The 15498-nt window shown below is 42.8% G+C and overlaps 1 protein-coding gene and 1 long non-coding RNA gene across 4 annotated transcripts in view; both read left to right on the forward strand.

The window, feature by feature from the left end:
* The window catches only part of LOC133155361 (lamin-A-like), a 76685-nt gene extending 74777 nt beyond the window's left edge, over positions 1-1908 (forward strand). For 2 of the 3 annotated variants that reach the window (XR_009714660.1, XM_061280599.1), the window contains exon 13: positions 289-405. Coding sequence is in view for 1 of the 3 variants with exons in the window: in XM_061280603.1 (XP_061136587.1) it covers positions 289-414; positions 639-702; positions 776-897; positions 971-1181; positions 1271-1378; positions 1449-1568; positions 1631-1705 (826 nt within the window). In the remaining 2 variants the exon portion in view is untranslated. Of the gene's footprint in view, positions 1-288; positions 415-638; positions 703-775; positions 898-970; positions 1182-1270; positions 1379-1448; positions 1569-1630 lie in introns of those variants that run through there. The other variant, XM_061280603.1, reaches the window with a different exon arrangement.
* A 10245-nt stretch (positions 1909-12153) lies between these two features.
* LOC133155019 (uncharacterized) lies at positions 12154-14077 on the forward strand. The gene is made up of 4 exons (XR_009714561.1): positions 12154-12817; positions 12924-13096; positions 13233-13375; positions 13454-14077. It is a non-coding gene; the product is annotated as an uncharacterized LOC133155019 (long non-coding RNA).
* The last annotated feature ends 1421 nt before the right edge of the window (positions 14078-15498 follow it).

Raw genomic sequence — 15498 nt, forward strand, 5'->3', positions numbered from 1 at the left:
AAATAGAGGAGCACGTGGAGGGAGAACTCAGAATTGATGGAGATTGTAACCGAGTTTCCTCTCTCTATCGTTCTCCTCGCGAGAAAAGGCTTAATATTCTGTCTCACTTGTGGTTTGTTTGCTGTTGCTCTTCTCTTAATAGTTATTCAGTCATTGAAATAAACCTGACAACTTGATTGTTCTGGTGTTTTTTTAACTCGGCTGTATGTATTTGTTTGTTCACGCTGATTTGTCCGACTGCCCGAAATTTTCCATATTCTCAGTTTATGTGTATATCTGTCATCACAGGGACACGAAGAAAGAATCCGATCTGGCGAAAGCCCGTGCGGCTCTGGACTCAGAGGCCACAGAGCGTGAACGTCTGCAGGTGAAGTTGTCCAAGCTGAAGATTGATTTTGACGAGCTGGAAGCAAGGTGAGGCCCGCCCGGCCATTTTATCAAAAATATGCCAACAACAAAATGGATAGTGGATATTAGTGCTGACATAATTGCTTTGCTGCTGGGGCCACACCCCAAGGAAAATCCTCCTCGTGACTAATTGCAGCTCAATTGGACTTTCAGTTAACCATCCCATAGTCGCACATCAATATAAATAGCGCATTTGACTGCGTCGAGGGTTTAATACTGTTTTTGCTCAGGAAGTCGCATCACATTCAAATCCTTAAAGATGAGCTGGAGTTTGAAAAGAAGCTGCATTCCGCGGTCGGTAATTACCATCACTATCGCTTATTTAATTAATGAAAATAAAGCTGAGTCATTCTCACGTCTCACGTAGGACTTGCGCATGGTCCAAAGCCAGCACGAGTCTCGCATGGTGTTGGAAGCCGGCCAAAAAGTGAAAGATCTGGAGGAGGCTCTGTCTACAGAGAGGGAGCGGACCCAGAACAAGGAGGAGAGGTCTTTTTACAGCTTTAGAACATACCACAACGTTTGCTCTCATAGCAATTAATGTCGCCACGTTTGTCCCCAGGGTACGCCAAACCATGTCGGCCAGCAAAAAGAGGAAACGTCCGAAGGACAGCGAGGGTTTGAGCTCGGGCGGATGCAATGTGCCTCGTCCTAAAATCGCCCAGCAGGTCACTGTGGATGAGCTGCAGGTCACTGTGGATGAGCAGCAGGTCACTCTGGATGAAGTGGACTCGTACGGCAAATATGTCAGACTCCGCAATACAGTTGATGAGGTCAGTGGATGTGTCACAGGGGAACATCTTACGAAATTTGCACATTTTCCAGTAACGACTAACCTGTTGAGATCAATTTCAACTATTAGGATCAGAATTTGGGGAACTGGCAGGTGAAGCTCCAGATTGGATCTTCTGCTCCCATCGTATTCAAGTTTGCCGCAGAATTCATCCTGAAGGCCCACGAGAGTGTCACGGTAATCAATCTTATCTGGAAGATCTCAGATACAAGGTGCTCAATATTTCAATGACCTTTACATGCATCAGATCTGGGCGGCTGACGCTGGCCGAAACCACAATCCTCCCTCTGATCTAGTCTGGGAGACACAGTCCAACTGGGGACCCGTAGGCCAGGTCCACTTTACCTTGATCAACGCCAACGGAGAGGTGACACATCTTTCAAGCGACAAGAAGCAATATTTCTCTTTTGACGTCCGTTTTTCTTCCAGGAAATAAGGATGAGCAAAGCCACTGGCGCACGTTTGGAAGATGATGATGGAAATTCCACTTCCACCGTGGGATAGAGGAAATGGAATTTCGGTTTCTTGTGTGTCTTGACATATGAAGGGATTGACAATAAAGCAGACTTTGACTTTTGACATGGTCACATTATAAAAATATTGTATAACAATACAATTAAATGGGCTTTTTTTAAATAAAATCTGCTCCGACCTGTACTGAAATTTAATTGAAATAATTGAAATAAAGTTGTTGTTCTTTAAAAATGATTGAATTCGTCTTTTTTCATTCTGTGTAATTACATTCTGCTGTATGCATGTTAGAAAAATGTATATATATATTATCATGCGTTCTCTAATCAATGCTTTACCCCAATAGAACTGCAAGAGATGCTTGCTGTTTGGCCTTGCTGTTTTTATGAGTCATTTATGAGTTTATGGCTTTCCTTTTATCTAGGCTCTTTACTTTTAGTGACAGGGATCTTTTGATCCCTGTCAGCCATATGTATCCTTCCTGTCCTTATGTTATCTGTGTGTTTTTTTTCCTGTAAGAGGCCTTCACTACCAATAAGCAGAGCTTATTTGCATAGGCAAAATGTTCTTATTTGATTGAAAGAAAACTTCATTCCTTTTCAGTTAACTGTAGGTTTGGTTCATATATTGTTGTTGATCAGAACTGTTTTTCTTTGTTAAGTGTTAAACACAGTTTGAAGTAGTTGCGTGCAAGTTATCCTATATTTACTCAATGTTTGTTTAAGGAACTGCATACCAGTTACCTTACATTTACTTAACATTTGCTTTAGTGTTTAAGACAAGTTACTTATTGTTATTGAGTGTTAATTTACTAAGTAGATAAAGTCTAGCAAAGGTCTAGTTGTATTGTTCCACAGGAAAGCAGCAATTAAAGTTATCTGATCTCACCCACGGCCAACAACTGGAGAAGAACAGATGGACAAACCCTGCGCGGGTCACGGGCCGACGATGAAGTGCTAATTCACACCACACTACATTCCTTAGCTAATCAGCGTTGCTACAGACACGATCTCCCCTCCCTTTAGTGTAGCAACGCCTCTGTAACCAGGGCAACCAAAACATTAAATAGAGGAGCACGTGGAGGGAGAACTCAGAAATGATGGAGATTGTAACCGAGTTTCCTCTCTCTATCGTTCTCCTCGCGAGAAAAGACTTAATATTCTGTCTCACTTGTGGTTTGTTTGCTGTTGCTCTTCTCTTAATAATTATTCAGTCATTGAAATAAACCTGACAATGCACCAAAAAAAAAAGAGTGTAATATCGGTTTCATCAGTATATAATTGAAACCGGAAGGTATTCGGAAATCCCTGCGGTCAGTAGAATATATAACGGCTGTGCAATGAGAAGTCAAGACATGTTCCACGAGAGCAGGCGGTCAAGGCAAGAGTAATCTCGACGCAACATGCCCAACATGTGTAAGTCAGTGATGAATGTTTCCTGAATTTTCTTCCTCTTTTGCCATTCATTCATGATTTTCTTCTGCTTCCGCATTAGACACGCAAATTCTCGCGGTGGGCTTGGTGGCTTTTCTAGTACTGCAAGCCAATGGCGCTCCGTTGACAGAAGCGACCACCGTCTTGCCATTAAGCGACACCTCAAGTGAGGAGGAAACGGCGCCCTCTGACCTGCTGACCTCTGCTCATGTTTGGGACTCGGTTCTGGGTACCGCTAAAGAACACCAGAAAGCTGTAAGTGGAAATTCAGAAAGCACCTTCATTGTCTTCTCCTGGCTGTAAAACATATCTGACTTGTGACTAATTTCAATATCAGTTTGATGATGAATTCCAAAACAATGTCAACTTTCATTTACTGGAGCACTACAAAGCACCTCAGTTTCCAGCAAACTGCCCCAGCTCCAACTTTAGCAAGGTAAGAACCAGAAATGGAAAACCACCAGAGGTGGGAGAAAATACAGACACTGACACTTTCCATAATTGTTTGCTAGCATCGGCTTGACTTTTATGCGTAGGTTGAATAGATATTTGTTTTTTAACTGACCTAAATATTCTTTTTTCCAGGAGGCTTGCCTGCACAGGCTGGCCCAAGGTCTGTCCACTTACATAATTCTTCTCAAGCACGTGGAGAAGGAATATCTCGGCAGTAAAATTCTGTCTGAGGCCAAACACTACTCTGAACTCCTGCTCTACAATATCAAACAAAAGGTTGGCCAGTGTGACAATTTAGGGATAGGAAATGAATTTTGCTGTTACTATAATACCTATTTTGACATTGTGTTGCTTACTCTTGTCCGGCAGATGAAAAAACCAGAAGAGGTCACAGGCCTGAGTAGCAATGAGGAAGAGAGCCTATTGAGGTCACTGTACCACCCCGATGCTTTCCACAGAAAGATGACGGCGCACAACATCCTGCGGAAGCTCTACATCTTCATTGTTGACGACGAGAGGGCGCTGAGGCGCAAAGAACGGCGAAGGGGAAAACATGCCAAGGTCTTCGCCATGTTTAGTTTATTGCGGTAGTCAAATCCGCCACTGAAGCCCGTCGGAAATGTTGGGCAAAACATGAAGTGAATTAAGTTGTTGGATCTGCACTGACGTGTCGTAACCCACTGACGGATTGATGATGTATTTGTTTTTGCATGACGCACTGAGTTTTTTAAATTTTTTATTCTGTAGATAACCTATCTATTGCTCATTCAAAAAAGCCATTGTGAATCTAAGACCTTATTTATTGCAAACAGTCGTATGAATTATTTAAAGAAGATATTTATTACATATTATTGTTTTTATACTTGAAGGCATGATAATTATATTTATTTTTTAAACGGAATGTATTTTTAAAACATGAATAAAACTATTTGCTTACTTGTGAATTGAACTGCTTGATTTATAACACTTTGGCAGGTGTCTTTTGAGAATTTCACTTATTAGATTGAACTACAGAAATCTCTTTTTCTGAGATTCAAAGACATCGTATATATATATATATATATATATATATATATATATATTTGCAAAACTGAAATATCGTAAGGCCACTTATGGGCTTTACTGTCAGACATTTATTGACAAAAACATGGAACAGACTTCAAGACAATGTCGTAACAATAACAAATAAATATCTCAGACCAAATTGACTTTCAGGTGGCCAACTCGTCGTGGTCTTCGGGTGGAGGTTGTTGATGCAGGTGCACGTCATCCTTCTTCAACCCCAAAGTAAACTGAAACGAAGCAAAAACAGCCAATGATACGTATGTCATTGTTGTTTTTGACTTAATCTGCCATTTTTTTTAAGGTTCTCTTTCTACATATTTACCAAACACAAGCGATACATTAACTTCAATACAAAAAAAGGGCACTACCTCAAATACAACTTAGAAAACAGTTTGACTGAAATGGTAGTCATTCAATAAATAAATATACGCACATTTTCTTTTTCAAATTGCAGCCTTTGCGGTTTTGAAAATTGCAGTTGATCACATTGCAACGTCGACTTGAATTCTATTCATCTCTCAGTTTTAATGCACAGACAGACACACGAGAGAAAACGCTGACACAGAAGCAGTGGATGACGCAAATCCGTGTTGCCGCAAGCAGACCAGTTGCTGAGATTGTCTCATGTGTTGAGACGAGCGACACTAGACGGTGTTCAGGTGAACGTCACACCAAGAATTTACCGATAACGACAGTGGAGTGGTTTTCACTACAGGTAAACAGCTGGCAAATGTGACAAAAATTCCAAAATCTCGTAGAGAAAAGTTCCTACGACAAATAAAAGCACAAGAAAAGTTAAAAGAAAAATTGGAAGTGAGACGTAAAAAACAGGAACTAAAGAGAATGATGAAAAACTCTAAAGAGAGGGAACAGTACAGTCAAATTGCAGAGGTAAGACAAAGGAAATTGGGTTATATTAGAACCCGTTATCAACAGGACAAGCGTTTTTGTGCCAAACAAAAGTCCTATTTTACACAACGTTGTCAGACGGATCATGAGTTTAAGAAGAAAAACCTTTCCCGTTTCTCACGTCGTTATAGGACAGATGAGTGTTTTACGATGAGACAACTCGCTTACATCACAGAACGTTACCGTGACGATGTTGGGTTTCGAAACAGGCAGCGCTCTTACATGACACGCCGTTATTTAAACAACCCTGAATTCCGATTAAAACATCAGGAAATCATGAGGCGCATAATGGCAAAAAAATCTGATTCACTGAAGACCAAAACAATGCGCAGAGTAAGTATGCTTTTGAAAAAATACTAAGTCATAAACCGACTATGTAGGGAGCGAAATGACTGTGTGCTCATGAAAGCTGTTGAGGTATTCAAAGCCCAAATTAAAAATGGCCCCACATTTGTCTGCACTGTTTGCCACAGAGCATTGTTTCCGAACCAAGTACGCGCTTGTCAACGTAGATTTTATAAGAAAAACAGACATGTTGTTGCAAGTTGTCTCACGGGACAATTTGTCCATATCTGTGATGATGAATGTCAGGCCTCGTGCAGCGTACCAGCTGAAAGAAAACTGGAGTGGATATGTCACACTTGCTATAGTCACCTCAAAGATGGTAAAATGCCTGCACTTGCTGTTGCGAACAATCTCACACTCGCTGATATTCCAAAGGAACTGTGTGGATTGAACATACTGGAGAGACACCTCATTTCCAAATGCATATCATTTGCCAAAATTGTACCTCTTCCCAAAGGTCAACAACGAGCCATTCGTGGAAATGTGGTGTGCGTGCCATCGGAAGTACAAGAGACGGTCAATGTCTTGCCCAGACTAAGAAGTAAGTCACAGATGTTGAGAGTGAAACTGAAGAGACGGCTTTGCTACAAAGGCCATCAGTTTTTTTAAACTGTCACTTGGTCTAAGCTAATGAGCGCTCTGATGAAACTGAAACAAGTCCATCCACAGTACAGAGACATAACCATTCGCGACGATGCGGACCTTTGCGACCCAACCCTCACTGACGATGAGAGCAGCTCCGATGAAGCGCAAATGAGCGACAGTGAGTACAATGAGGAAGCTCTGGAGGAGATGTACAGATTTGAAAGTGATGCTCTGTGTGGGATGAACAGTGACTCTCAACATGACAACAGTGGTAACAAACAGCAACAAGAAAATTCGGAAGACGGTGATCAACCAAATGGTGGAGTGATACTTGAATCATGTCTCCAACCCAATGATGTGGCAGAGGAAATTATGAGTTTTACAGAGGGCATTTATTGTGTTGCTCCTGCAGAAAGAAACAACCCAGTAAGTTTTTTCAAGACTCCCAAGCTTGAGGCCATGGCTTTTCCGGTGCAGTTTCCCACTGGTCACAACACCCTCGATGAAGAGAGAGCAATAAAACTCACACCAAGCAAATATTTCAAAACCCGTCTGTGTTGCGTGGATGAACGCTTTGCTCGAGATACCAACTACTTGTTCTTTGCCCAGTTTGTGACTGAAATTTACCAGGCAACGTCGAGCATGACAATACAGCTGCGCAAAGGTAAGCCTTTTACCAGGGATGGTCGAAGGATAAACAATGCCATGCTTCAGGACAAACGTGAAGTTGAGAAACTGGTGCGCAGCAAAGATGCTGTCCGATTCATGACACCGCTGAGAGGTACGCCGGCCTATTGGGAGAAAACCACCAAAGATCTTTTTGCTATGATCCGGCAGCTGGGCACACCCACGTTCTTTTGCACATTTTCTGCTGCCGAAATGCGTTGGGAAGAGGTCATCAGCGCCATCAAAGCGCAACAAGGTGAAGTAGTGAATTTCGCCCAACTTGACTGGGCTACCAACAAGTGTGAGATCCTACGCAGCAATCCTGTGACGACGATGCGCATGTTTGACAAGCGTGTGGAAGCTCTGTTCAGAGATTTGATCCTCTCTCCGGCGCAACCGATTGGTGAGGTCGTCGACTACTTTTACCGACTGGAGTTTCAACACAGAGGAAGTCCTCACATTCATTGCCTCATATGGGTTCGAGGTGCCCCTGTATTTGAGGAAGCCACGGATGGAGCCATCTGTCATTTTGTGTCTCGCTACATCTCGGCCGAGCTGCCGGACCCGCAGAAGGAACCGGAATTGTACAAAAAGGTCACAGAGGTTCAGATGCACAGCAAAAGTCACTCCAAATCGTGCGTCAAACACCAAGGTGCAAATTGCCGCTTTGGATTCCCCAAACAACCGTGCGATGAAACAATGATCGTCAGACCTGCGCCCGTCGACAACGACAATCGAGATCAACGCAATGACGATCGGTTGGCGTCGAATGCCAAGCTTGTTCCCGTGCTAAATCTGCTGAATGAGCCTGAAACGGCATCCCTGACTTTGCCTCAGCTACTGGCTAAATGTAAGCTCACCGGTGACGAGTACATGAACTGTTTGCGCATGACGGCCTCGTCGAGTTCTGTCGTGCTTAAGCGAGAACCGAAAGACTGCTGGGTCAACAACTACAACCGCCATTTGCTTCTTGCCTGGGATGGAAACCTGGACATCCAATACATCCTGAATGCCTACTCTTGCATCGCATACATCTGCAGCTACATCAGCAAGGCTGAACACGGTCTGAGCCAATACCTGAAATCGGTCATTGAAAACTCCCGCTGCGCAAATGTCAACGAGAGCGATGAAATGAAGCAAATTATGCAAGCGTACTCCAAGAAAAGAGAAGTGAGTGCTCAGGAATGCGTCGCACGTGCGTGCGGCTTGCATATGAAACAGTCCTCCCGCATGGTGGTGGTATTTGTACAGACGAGTGACAATGCGCTGAAAATGAGTTATCCTCTCTCGCTCCTTGAGGGCAAAACGCAGAAATCTCATGAAGTGTGGATGACTGGCCTGCCGGAAAAATACAAATCCAGACCTCAAACCGAGGAATTTGAAGTCATGTGCTTGGCTGATTTTGCCTCAATGTGCAGAATTGTTTATGGCAAACAAGCCAAAGGTAAGAATGTTTTGCCTCTGCTGAACGACATGGGCTTTGTCCAGAAAAGAACAGAAAAACATGCGGTCATCAAATACTGCAAATACTCTGAACAAAAGAATCTGGAGGAATATTACTGCTCCTTGCTCAAGCTGTACCTGCCTCATCGTGCTGATTGCCAATTAAAATCTGAACGCTGTCCTTCCTATCAGTTGTTTCATGATAACGCCTGTGTACAGTTACCGTATAACGACTCTGTGGAGCGCGTGTGCCAAATTGTCAGAAGGAACAGAGAAAGGTATGAGAAACACAGTAAAGACATTGACAATGCCATCCAAGAGGTGGAGGAGAGCGGGCTCGTCATAAACGAATGGTGCCACCTGGATCCTGAGAGCGAGTTGCAAAGACTCGAATGCATTGAGGAAAACAACGCAAGAGATGAACCAAATGACAACGTGGAGGACAATGTCCCGGACTATAACGTAAGGTCAGAAACGTCTGAAATTTCCATTGCGACAGAAGCTGCTGCCATCGATCCCGCAGTGTTACGTGACATGTATCGGAACCTGAACCAAAAGCAAGCGTCTGTTTTCTACAAGGTCAGAGATTGGTGCATAAAACGTGTGTGTAGCTCAAAGCCCATCGAGCAGTTCTTCTACCACATCAACGGTGGCGCCGGGACCGGCAAATCGCATCTCATCAAGTGTATCCACACAGAGGCTACCAAAATACTGCAGAGACTACCACGACTGGCTGAGGAGGCCGACATTTCCAAACAGACGGTCGTTCTCGCAGCCTTCACTGGCACGGCGGCGTTCAACATTTCTGGGACAACTTTGCATTGTCTGCTCAAACTGCCGAGAAGTCTCAAACCCCCGTACCACGGCCTGGGCAATAAACTGGACGAAGTCAGAGCCGAGCTGTCGATCGCCCAAATACTCATCATCGACGAGATTTCCATGGTGTCCAAAGACCTCTTTGCCTACGTGAATGCCAGGTTGATACAAATCAAAGGCATCAATTTACCTTTTGGTGGCATGTCTGTTCTTGCTGTTGGAGATTTCTTTCAGCTCCCTCCCGTGAGACAGTCCAAACCGCTATGCGTGTACGATCCCACTCGGCTGGACCACTGGCGTGACAACTTCAAAAAGATCACGCTCACCGCCATCATGAGGCAGAAAGACGATGTTGCCTTTGCCGAACTGCTGAACCGACTCCGGGTGAAAGAAAAGTCTGATGAACTTTCGGAACTGGACAGAGCTCATCTTGCTACGAGGTACACTTCTCCAGAAATGTGTCCAAGTCATATTCTGCATGTTTTTGCCACCAATAAACAGGTAGATGGCCATAACTCTGCGATGCTGGATCTGCTTCATAAGGACATTGTACAAATTGATGCAGATGACTACAAGAAGGACAAACAAACTGGCAGAATGGCGAGGCAAACTTTCCCTGTGCAAGGCGCTAAGAGCGAGCTCCCGGACTCGATCAGAGTTGCCCTCGGTGCTCGTGTTATGCTCACGCGTAATTTTGATGTTCAAGCAGGTCTGTGCAACGGGACGTTTGGAAAAATTGTGGAATTGGTCAACTATCCGAATGAAGCCCGCGTAAAGAAAGTTGGGTTGGAACTTGATCATGTGAGTAACACAGCGCGTGCCGCTAACCGTGTGTACATTGACAGACAGGAGGAAAAGCTGAAAAAGCCTGGAGTGACGCGCCGACAGTTTCCCATCAAGCTTGCTTTTGCCTGCACGATCCACAAGGTACAAGGTATGACAACATCAGAGGCTGCTGTTTCGCTGAAAGGCGTTTTCGAACACGGCATGGGGTACGTAGCTCTGAGTAGAGTGACCTCGCTCAGCGGTCTGCATATTCTGCATATGGACGAGAGAAGACTTCATGCAAATCCAGAAATCACTGCTGCTCTTGCTGAGATGGCAGAGGATTCTTTGGAGAGCGTCATGCCACTCCTTCACGTGATGCCGTCGGTAGATCGAGCAAATCACCTGGTTGTCGTCCATCATAACACCGAAGGGCTGTCCTGTCATGTGCAGGACATCAGGTGCCACCACGAGCTGCACTTTGCTGATGTTTTGTGCTTCACAGAGACACACCTTCAAGGATCTGTGGCTGATGGACGTGCCTGCTTGGAAGGCTTCACAATGTTTCACAGGAACCGAAGAGATTCTTACACAAACTGTCCTGACCTGGCAACAAAACTTGGTGGCGGCGTAGGTATTTGTGTCAAAAGTCACATTGCAGCCCAGGAAAAGAAATACATACAGGGTGTGACCGACATTGAATTTGTTGTGGTGAAACTTGAAGCTCCCCTCAATGTGTTGATTGCTGCCGTTTACAGGCCTCCAGGCAACAGTCTGCGCACTTTTCTGCCAAGCTTGGGAAATCTCTTGCGGTACCTTGAAGTAATGGACCATCATCAGATCTTGGTATGTGGAGATTTTAATGAAGATATGCTATCTGCCTCATTCAAGCCCATTCTCGATTTGTTTCGCTCAACAGGTTACACGCAACTCATAACCACTGCTACCACTGACAAAAACACATTGCTTGACTTAATTTTTGTCTCTCGACCTCAGTGTGCTCTTCATTCAGGTGTCTTGCAAACGTACTACAGCTATCACAATCCTGTTTTCTGTGTTTTGGCCACTGAAAGGTAAGTCACAGCTAAATCATGTGGTTCAGCATTTGCAAAAAGGATGGAAATCAGAACGTGAACGTTGTCGTAAGTGTATAATATTAGTGGTGGGATGTGGTGGGTGATTTGTTGCCTTTAGGTGAGATGGGATCTGGGGCGAAGGTTGCTCAAAATGACAAATGAAAGAAACCTGCTGGAATAGTGGTTGGGGGTCGGTGAGGAATCACGTTGAGTTAAGGGAAGGCAGAGGCTTTTTAAAATTTCAAAAAGCCTTCCCTTAACTCAACTTTTTAATTTTTAAAAAGCCTTCCCTTAACTCAACTTTTTATTTTTAAAAAGCCTTCCCTTAACTTAACGTTTTAATTTTTAAAAATGTTACTTTTATTTTTTAAAAATTTTAACTTTTAAAACTTTTACCTTTTTACATTTTTAAATTAACTTATGGTTGAGAGGAGACTTTTTAACTTTTTAAACCTTTATTTTACAATCAAATTTTAACCTTTTAAACCTTTATTTTACAATCAAATTTTAACCTTTTAAAACTTTATTTTACAATCAAATTTTAAAATTTTAAACCTTTTTTTTACAATCAAATTTTAACCTTTTAAACCTTTATTTTACAATCAAATTTTAAAGATGAGTTAAGGGAAGGCCTTTTACATTTAAATTTTTTAATTGTTTTGAACTTTTATTTTGAATTTCTTTGAATGTCATAATCACCAGGCGAGAACAGAAAACAGATGAGGTAAGTTGCTCGTCATGAAACATGTTTTTTCCTTTCTTTCTAAAGAGAGTAAATGCTGCTATTTCACTCTTTTGTATTTTAACAGTTTTTATCTGGCGAAAGCAGTTCATCCCAGAATGGAGGCCAGAGGTAGGCATGACATATCACCTTATTGTAATGTAATTATAAAATTGTAACATGTTGTAATTTATAGTTAAGCTTGTGTAAGCCCTCTGTACAATCATACATTTTCAATCAACTTTGCTGGATTGTCCTTTTTTCTCCACAAAGACCTTGAGCATGCAAAAACATTCATCATGGACGAATGACTCCCAAGCAGACTCAAGGCATGCCACCCCTACAACATGGCAGCACAAGAGATGCTCAATTCCATCCCTGAAGACATCTCCAGAGATGCCTGGCTGGCAGCAGCTTGGAAGCAGGAGTGGGAGGCAGCTGGCCCCTCCCTCATGCACAGTTATGTCTGGGAACCAGGAGACGGCGCCATAGGAGGAGACGAACTACCTCGCCAGCAGTGGACCACACTGAACCGCTTAAGAACTGGTGTTGGGCGCTTCAACATGTCTAGTGGGGTCTGGCGGACAGTGCGGCATGCGAGTGCGGAGCCCTCGAGCAGACAGCCGACCACACCATCAACACCTACACCAACATATAGACCACCCTCAGAGGCCGGCCTCTTCGACCTGGGACCAGAGATGCTGGCGTGGCTCCACGACACCAAGTTGGAGCGCTGACGTTACACGAGAGAGAGAGAGAGAGAGAGAGAGAGAGAGAGAGAGAGAGAGAGAGAGAGAGAGAGAGAGAGAGAGAGAGAGAGAGAGACTCCCAAACCAGGGTGGCAAGAAGCAGGACTTCTCATTCCTCTGTAAGTAGCCAATTATTATTGACTATTGTTACAAAACACTCTCTTTAATTTTGAATGTCTTTTTCAACTCATGTCCTCAACCACCTCTATGTTTTTTCTTCTTCAGTTTTCTATGTTGCGTGTGGCTCCACATGCTCCATTTGTCTAGACCATTTGTTTGGCCACCTTGGTACTCAGCCTTGATGAGACCTGGCCTGTCTCGCCAAAAAAATGACCGACATTTTAAGAAGATCCATGGGACCAGTGTTATTCTCCTTTTCTATTGACTCCAAGCAACAGGTAAGTAATTGTGATTCCAAATTGAATGTGTTCATATCATTCACTCAAGATGGACACAAGTTGCACATATGCTTGATTTATGACTGTATTGTAATGTGATTTTTCAAAATGAATTAATTATGATGTTATATTATAGCACAGGGAGAGCCAAGACTTTCCAAAAGACCTGTACAACGGAGGCCAGCATCATGAAACACAAACTCCCAAACCAGCATGGTAACATGAAACACAAACTCCCAAACCAGCATGGTAACACACAGGACTTCTTCTGATTCTTCTGTGAGTAACCATCAAGGAACATTTTCATGAAGCATTTTGCTCCTTTTCCTCAACACATCTTTCATGTTTTTTTTTTAGTATGTTCTTGGGTCTTGCCTGTGGTTCTACACGCATCCAGAAATGCAGACAAAGAACAGCTTGGCCTTTAACAGTCGGAAGCCTCTGATTTTACTCTACTAAGCCTCAGATACAGTCTGTTTTCTGTTCTCATTCATTCATTCATTCATTCATTCATTCATTCATTCATTCATTCATTCATTTATTTATTTATTTATTTATTTATTTATTTATTTATTTATTTATTTATTTATTTATTTATTTATTTATTTATTTATTTATTTATTTATTTATTTATTTATTATATTTTTTGCCTCAAATTATGTTTGCATTAGCTTTTGTATAACAGCGTCTTCAATCATGTTGCACTTAAACTCTTAAAAAATAACACTGAAATTAACATAACATCCATCCATCCATTCATTCTCTGAACCGCTTAGTCCCCACGCGGGCCGCAGGTGTGCTGGATCCTATCCCAGCCGTCATCGGGCAGTAGGTGGGGGACGCCCTGAACCGGTTGCCAGCCAATCGCAGGGTACACAGCGATTATTATCTATTGAATCAGTAAAATACTTGATATGTTTTTATTTGTTATGTCTTCAGCGTTTTTGAAAGTTATTCATATTATTTCTTGCATTACTTCTTTGACTCAATTAAAAAACCTGTATTTTGTCCCAAAAGGCACTATTTTTTCCCTTCTCTTGTGTGTGATTTATTATATTTTGTTTCCAATGTTTAAACAGCTCAGTGACCTAGTGGTAGAGTGTCCGTCCTGAGACTGGAAGGTTGTGGGTTCAAACCCTGGCCGGGTCATACCAAAGACTATAAAAATGGGACCCATTGCCTCCCTGCTTGGCACTCAGCATTAAGGGTTGGAATTGGGGGGTTAGATCACCAACTGATTCCCGAGCGCGGCACCGCTGCTGCTCACTGCTCCCCTCTCCCCCAGGGGATGGATTAAAATCACACGGGGATGGGTTAAATGCAGAGGACAAATTTCACCACACCCAGATGTGTGTGTGACCATCATTGGGACTTTAACTTTAACTTTTTTAACATGAATTTGAACACTTTCGAGTCAAGCCCAATTTATTCATACTTTTTCAGAGTTTCCGAAAGTTATTTATATTATTTCTTGTATTACTTCTTTGATTCAATAAAAAAAAAAAAACTAATTCCTCCCAAAATCAGGAGTTTCCGGGTTAACGTAATAAATCGGTGAGCGATTGGCTAAGGCAGCGCCCAATTACGTGAGCGGTTGTCTAAGCCAGCGCCCAATTATGTGAGCGGTTGGCTAAGGCAGCGTTATGGTAGCCAATCAGAGCCGGTGCTCTGTAAACTATTGCGGTTCGGTGTTATTGTGGAAATTATTACTCGCCACTTTAAACTTTGTGAAAATTATTAAGTATTCCAATATCCTCACATTTCATTTACTAGACATTTGCGTGTACATACATTTTCAAAATTTTAGAAAAGTCGCGTACACGCAGATTTGCGCTGCTAGATAAGAGTCAACATTCAGCATCTTACAAAATACACAAATCAGACATTTATTCGTTTAAGAATACTAATTCATTATGTTCATATGCCCATGTATTTCACCACTTAGTAATTGCCAATTTATATTTGGTGAACGACAATTGGCTGCAGAGAATGACGTTCCTGACGAGTCGCAGCCAGACGGTGAGAGTGGGCCGTCATACATCCACACCTCTCAGTCTCGGTACCGGCTCCCCACAGGGCTGCGTACTGAGCCCACTGCTTTACACGCTCTACACACATGCATGCACCCCCGCCCACCGTAGCAACATCATTGTGAAATTTGCGGATGACACAACCGTGGTGGGACTCATCTCAAAGGGGGATGAGTCTGCCTACAAGGACGAAGTGGTCCGGCTATTGGAGTGGTGCGGAGAGAACAATCTGCTCCTAAACACTTTTTTTTAATTATTCTATTTTTTTTATTATTTTTTTTTTTTTTATCTCATGCGCGGATCGGTTGGCACTTTTTAAATTTCGTTGTACAGGTGACAATGACAAATAAAGATCTATTGTATTCTATTCTA

Source organism: Syngnathus typhle, linkage group LG6 (genome assembly GCF_033458585.1).
Source record: "Syngnathus typhle isolate RoL2023-S1 ecotype Sweden linkage group LG6, RoL_Styp_1.0, whole genome shotgun sequence".
Taxonomy (NCBI): domain Eukaryota; kingdom Metazoa; phylum Chordata; class Actinopteri; order Syngnathiformes; family Syngnathidae; genus Syngnathus; species Syngnathus typhle.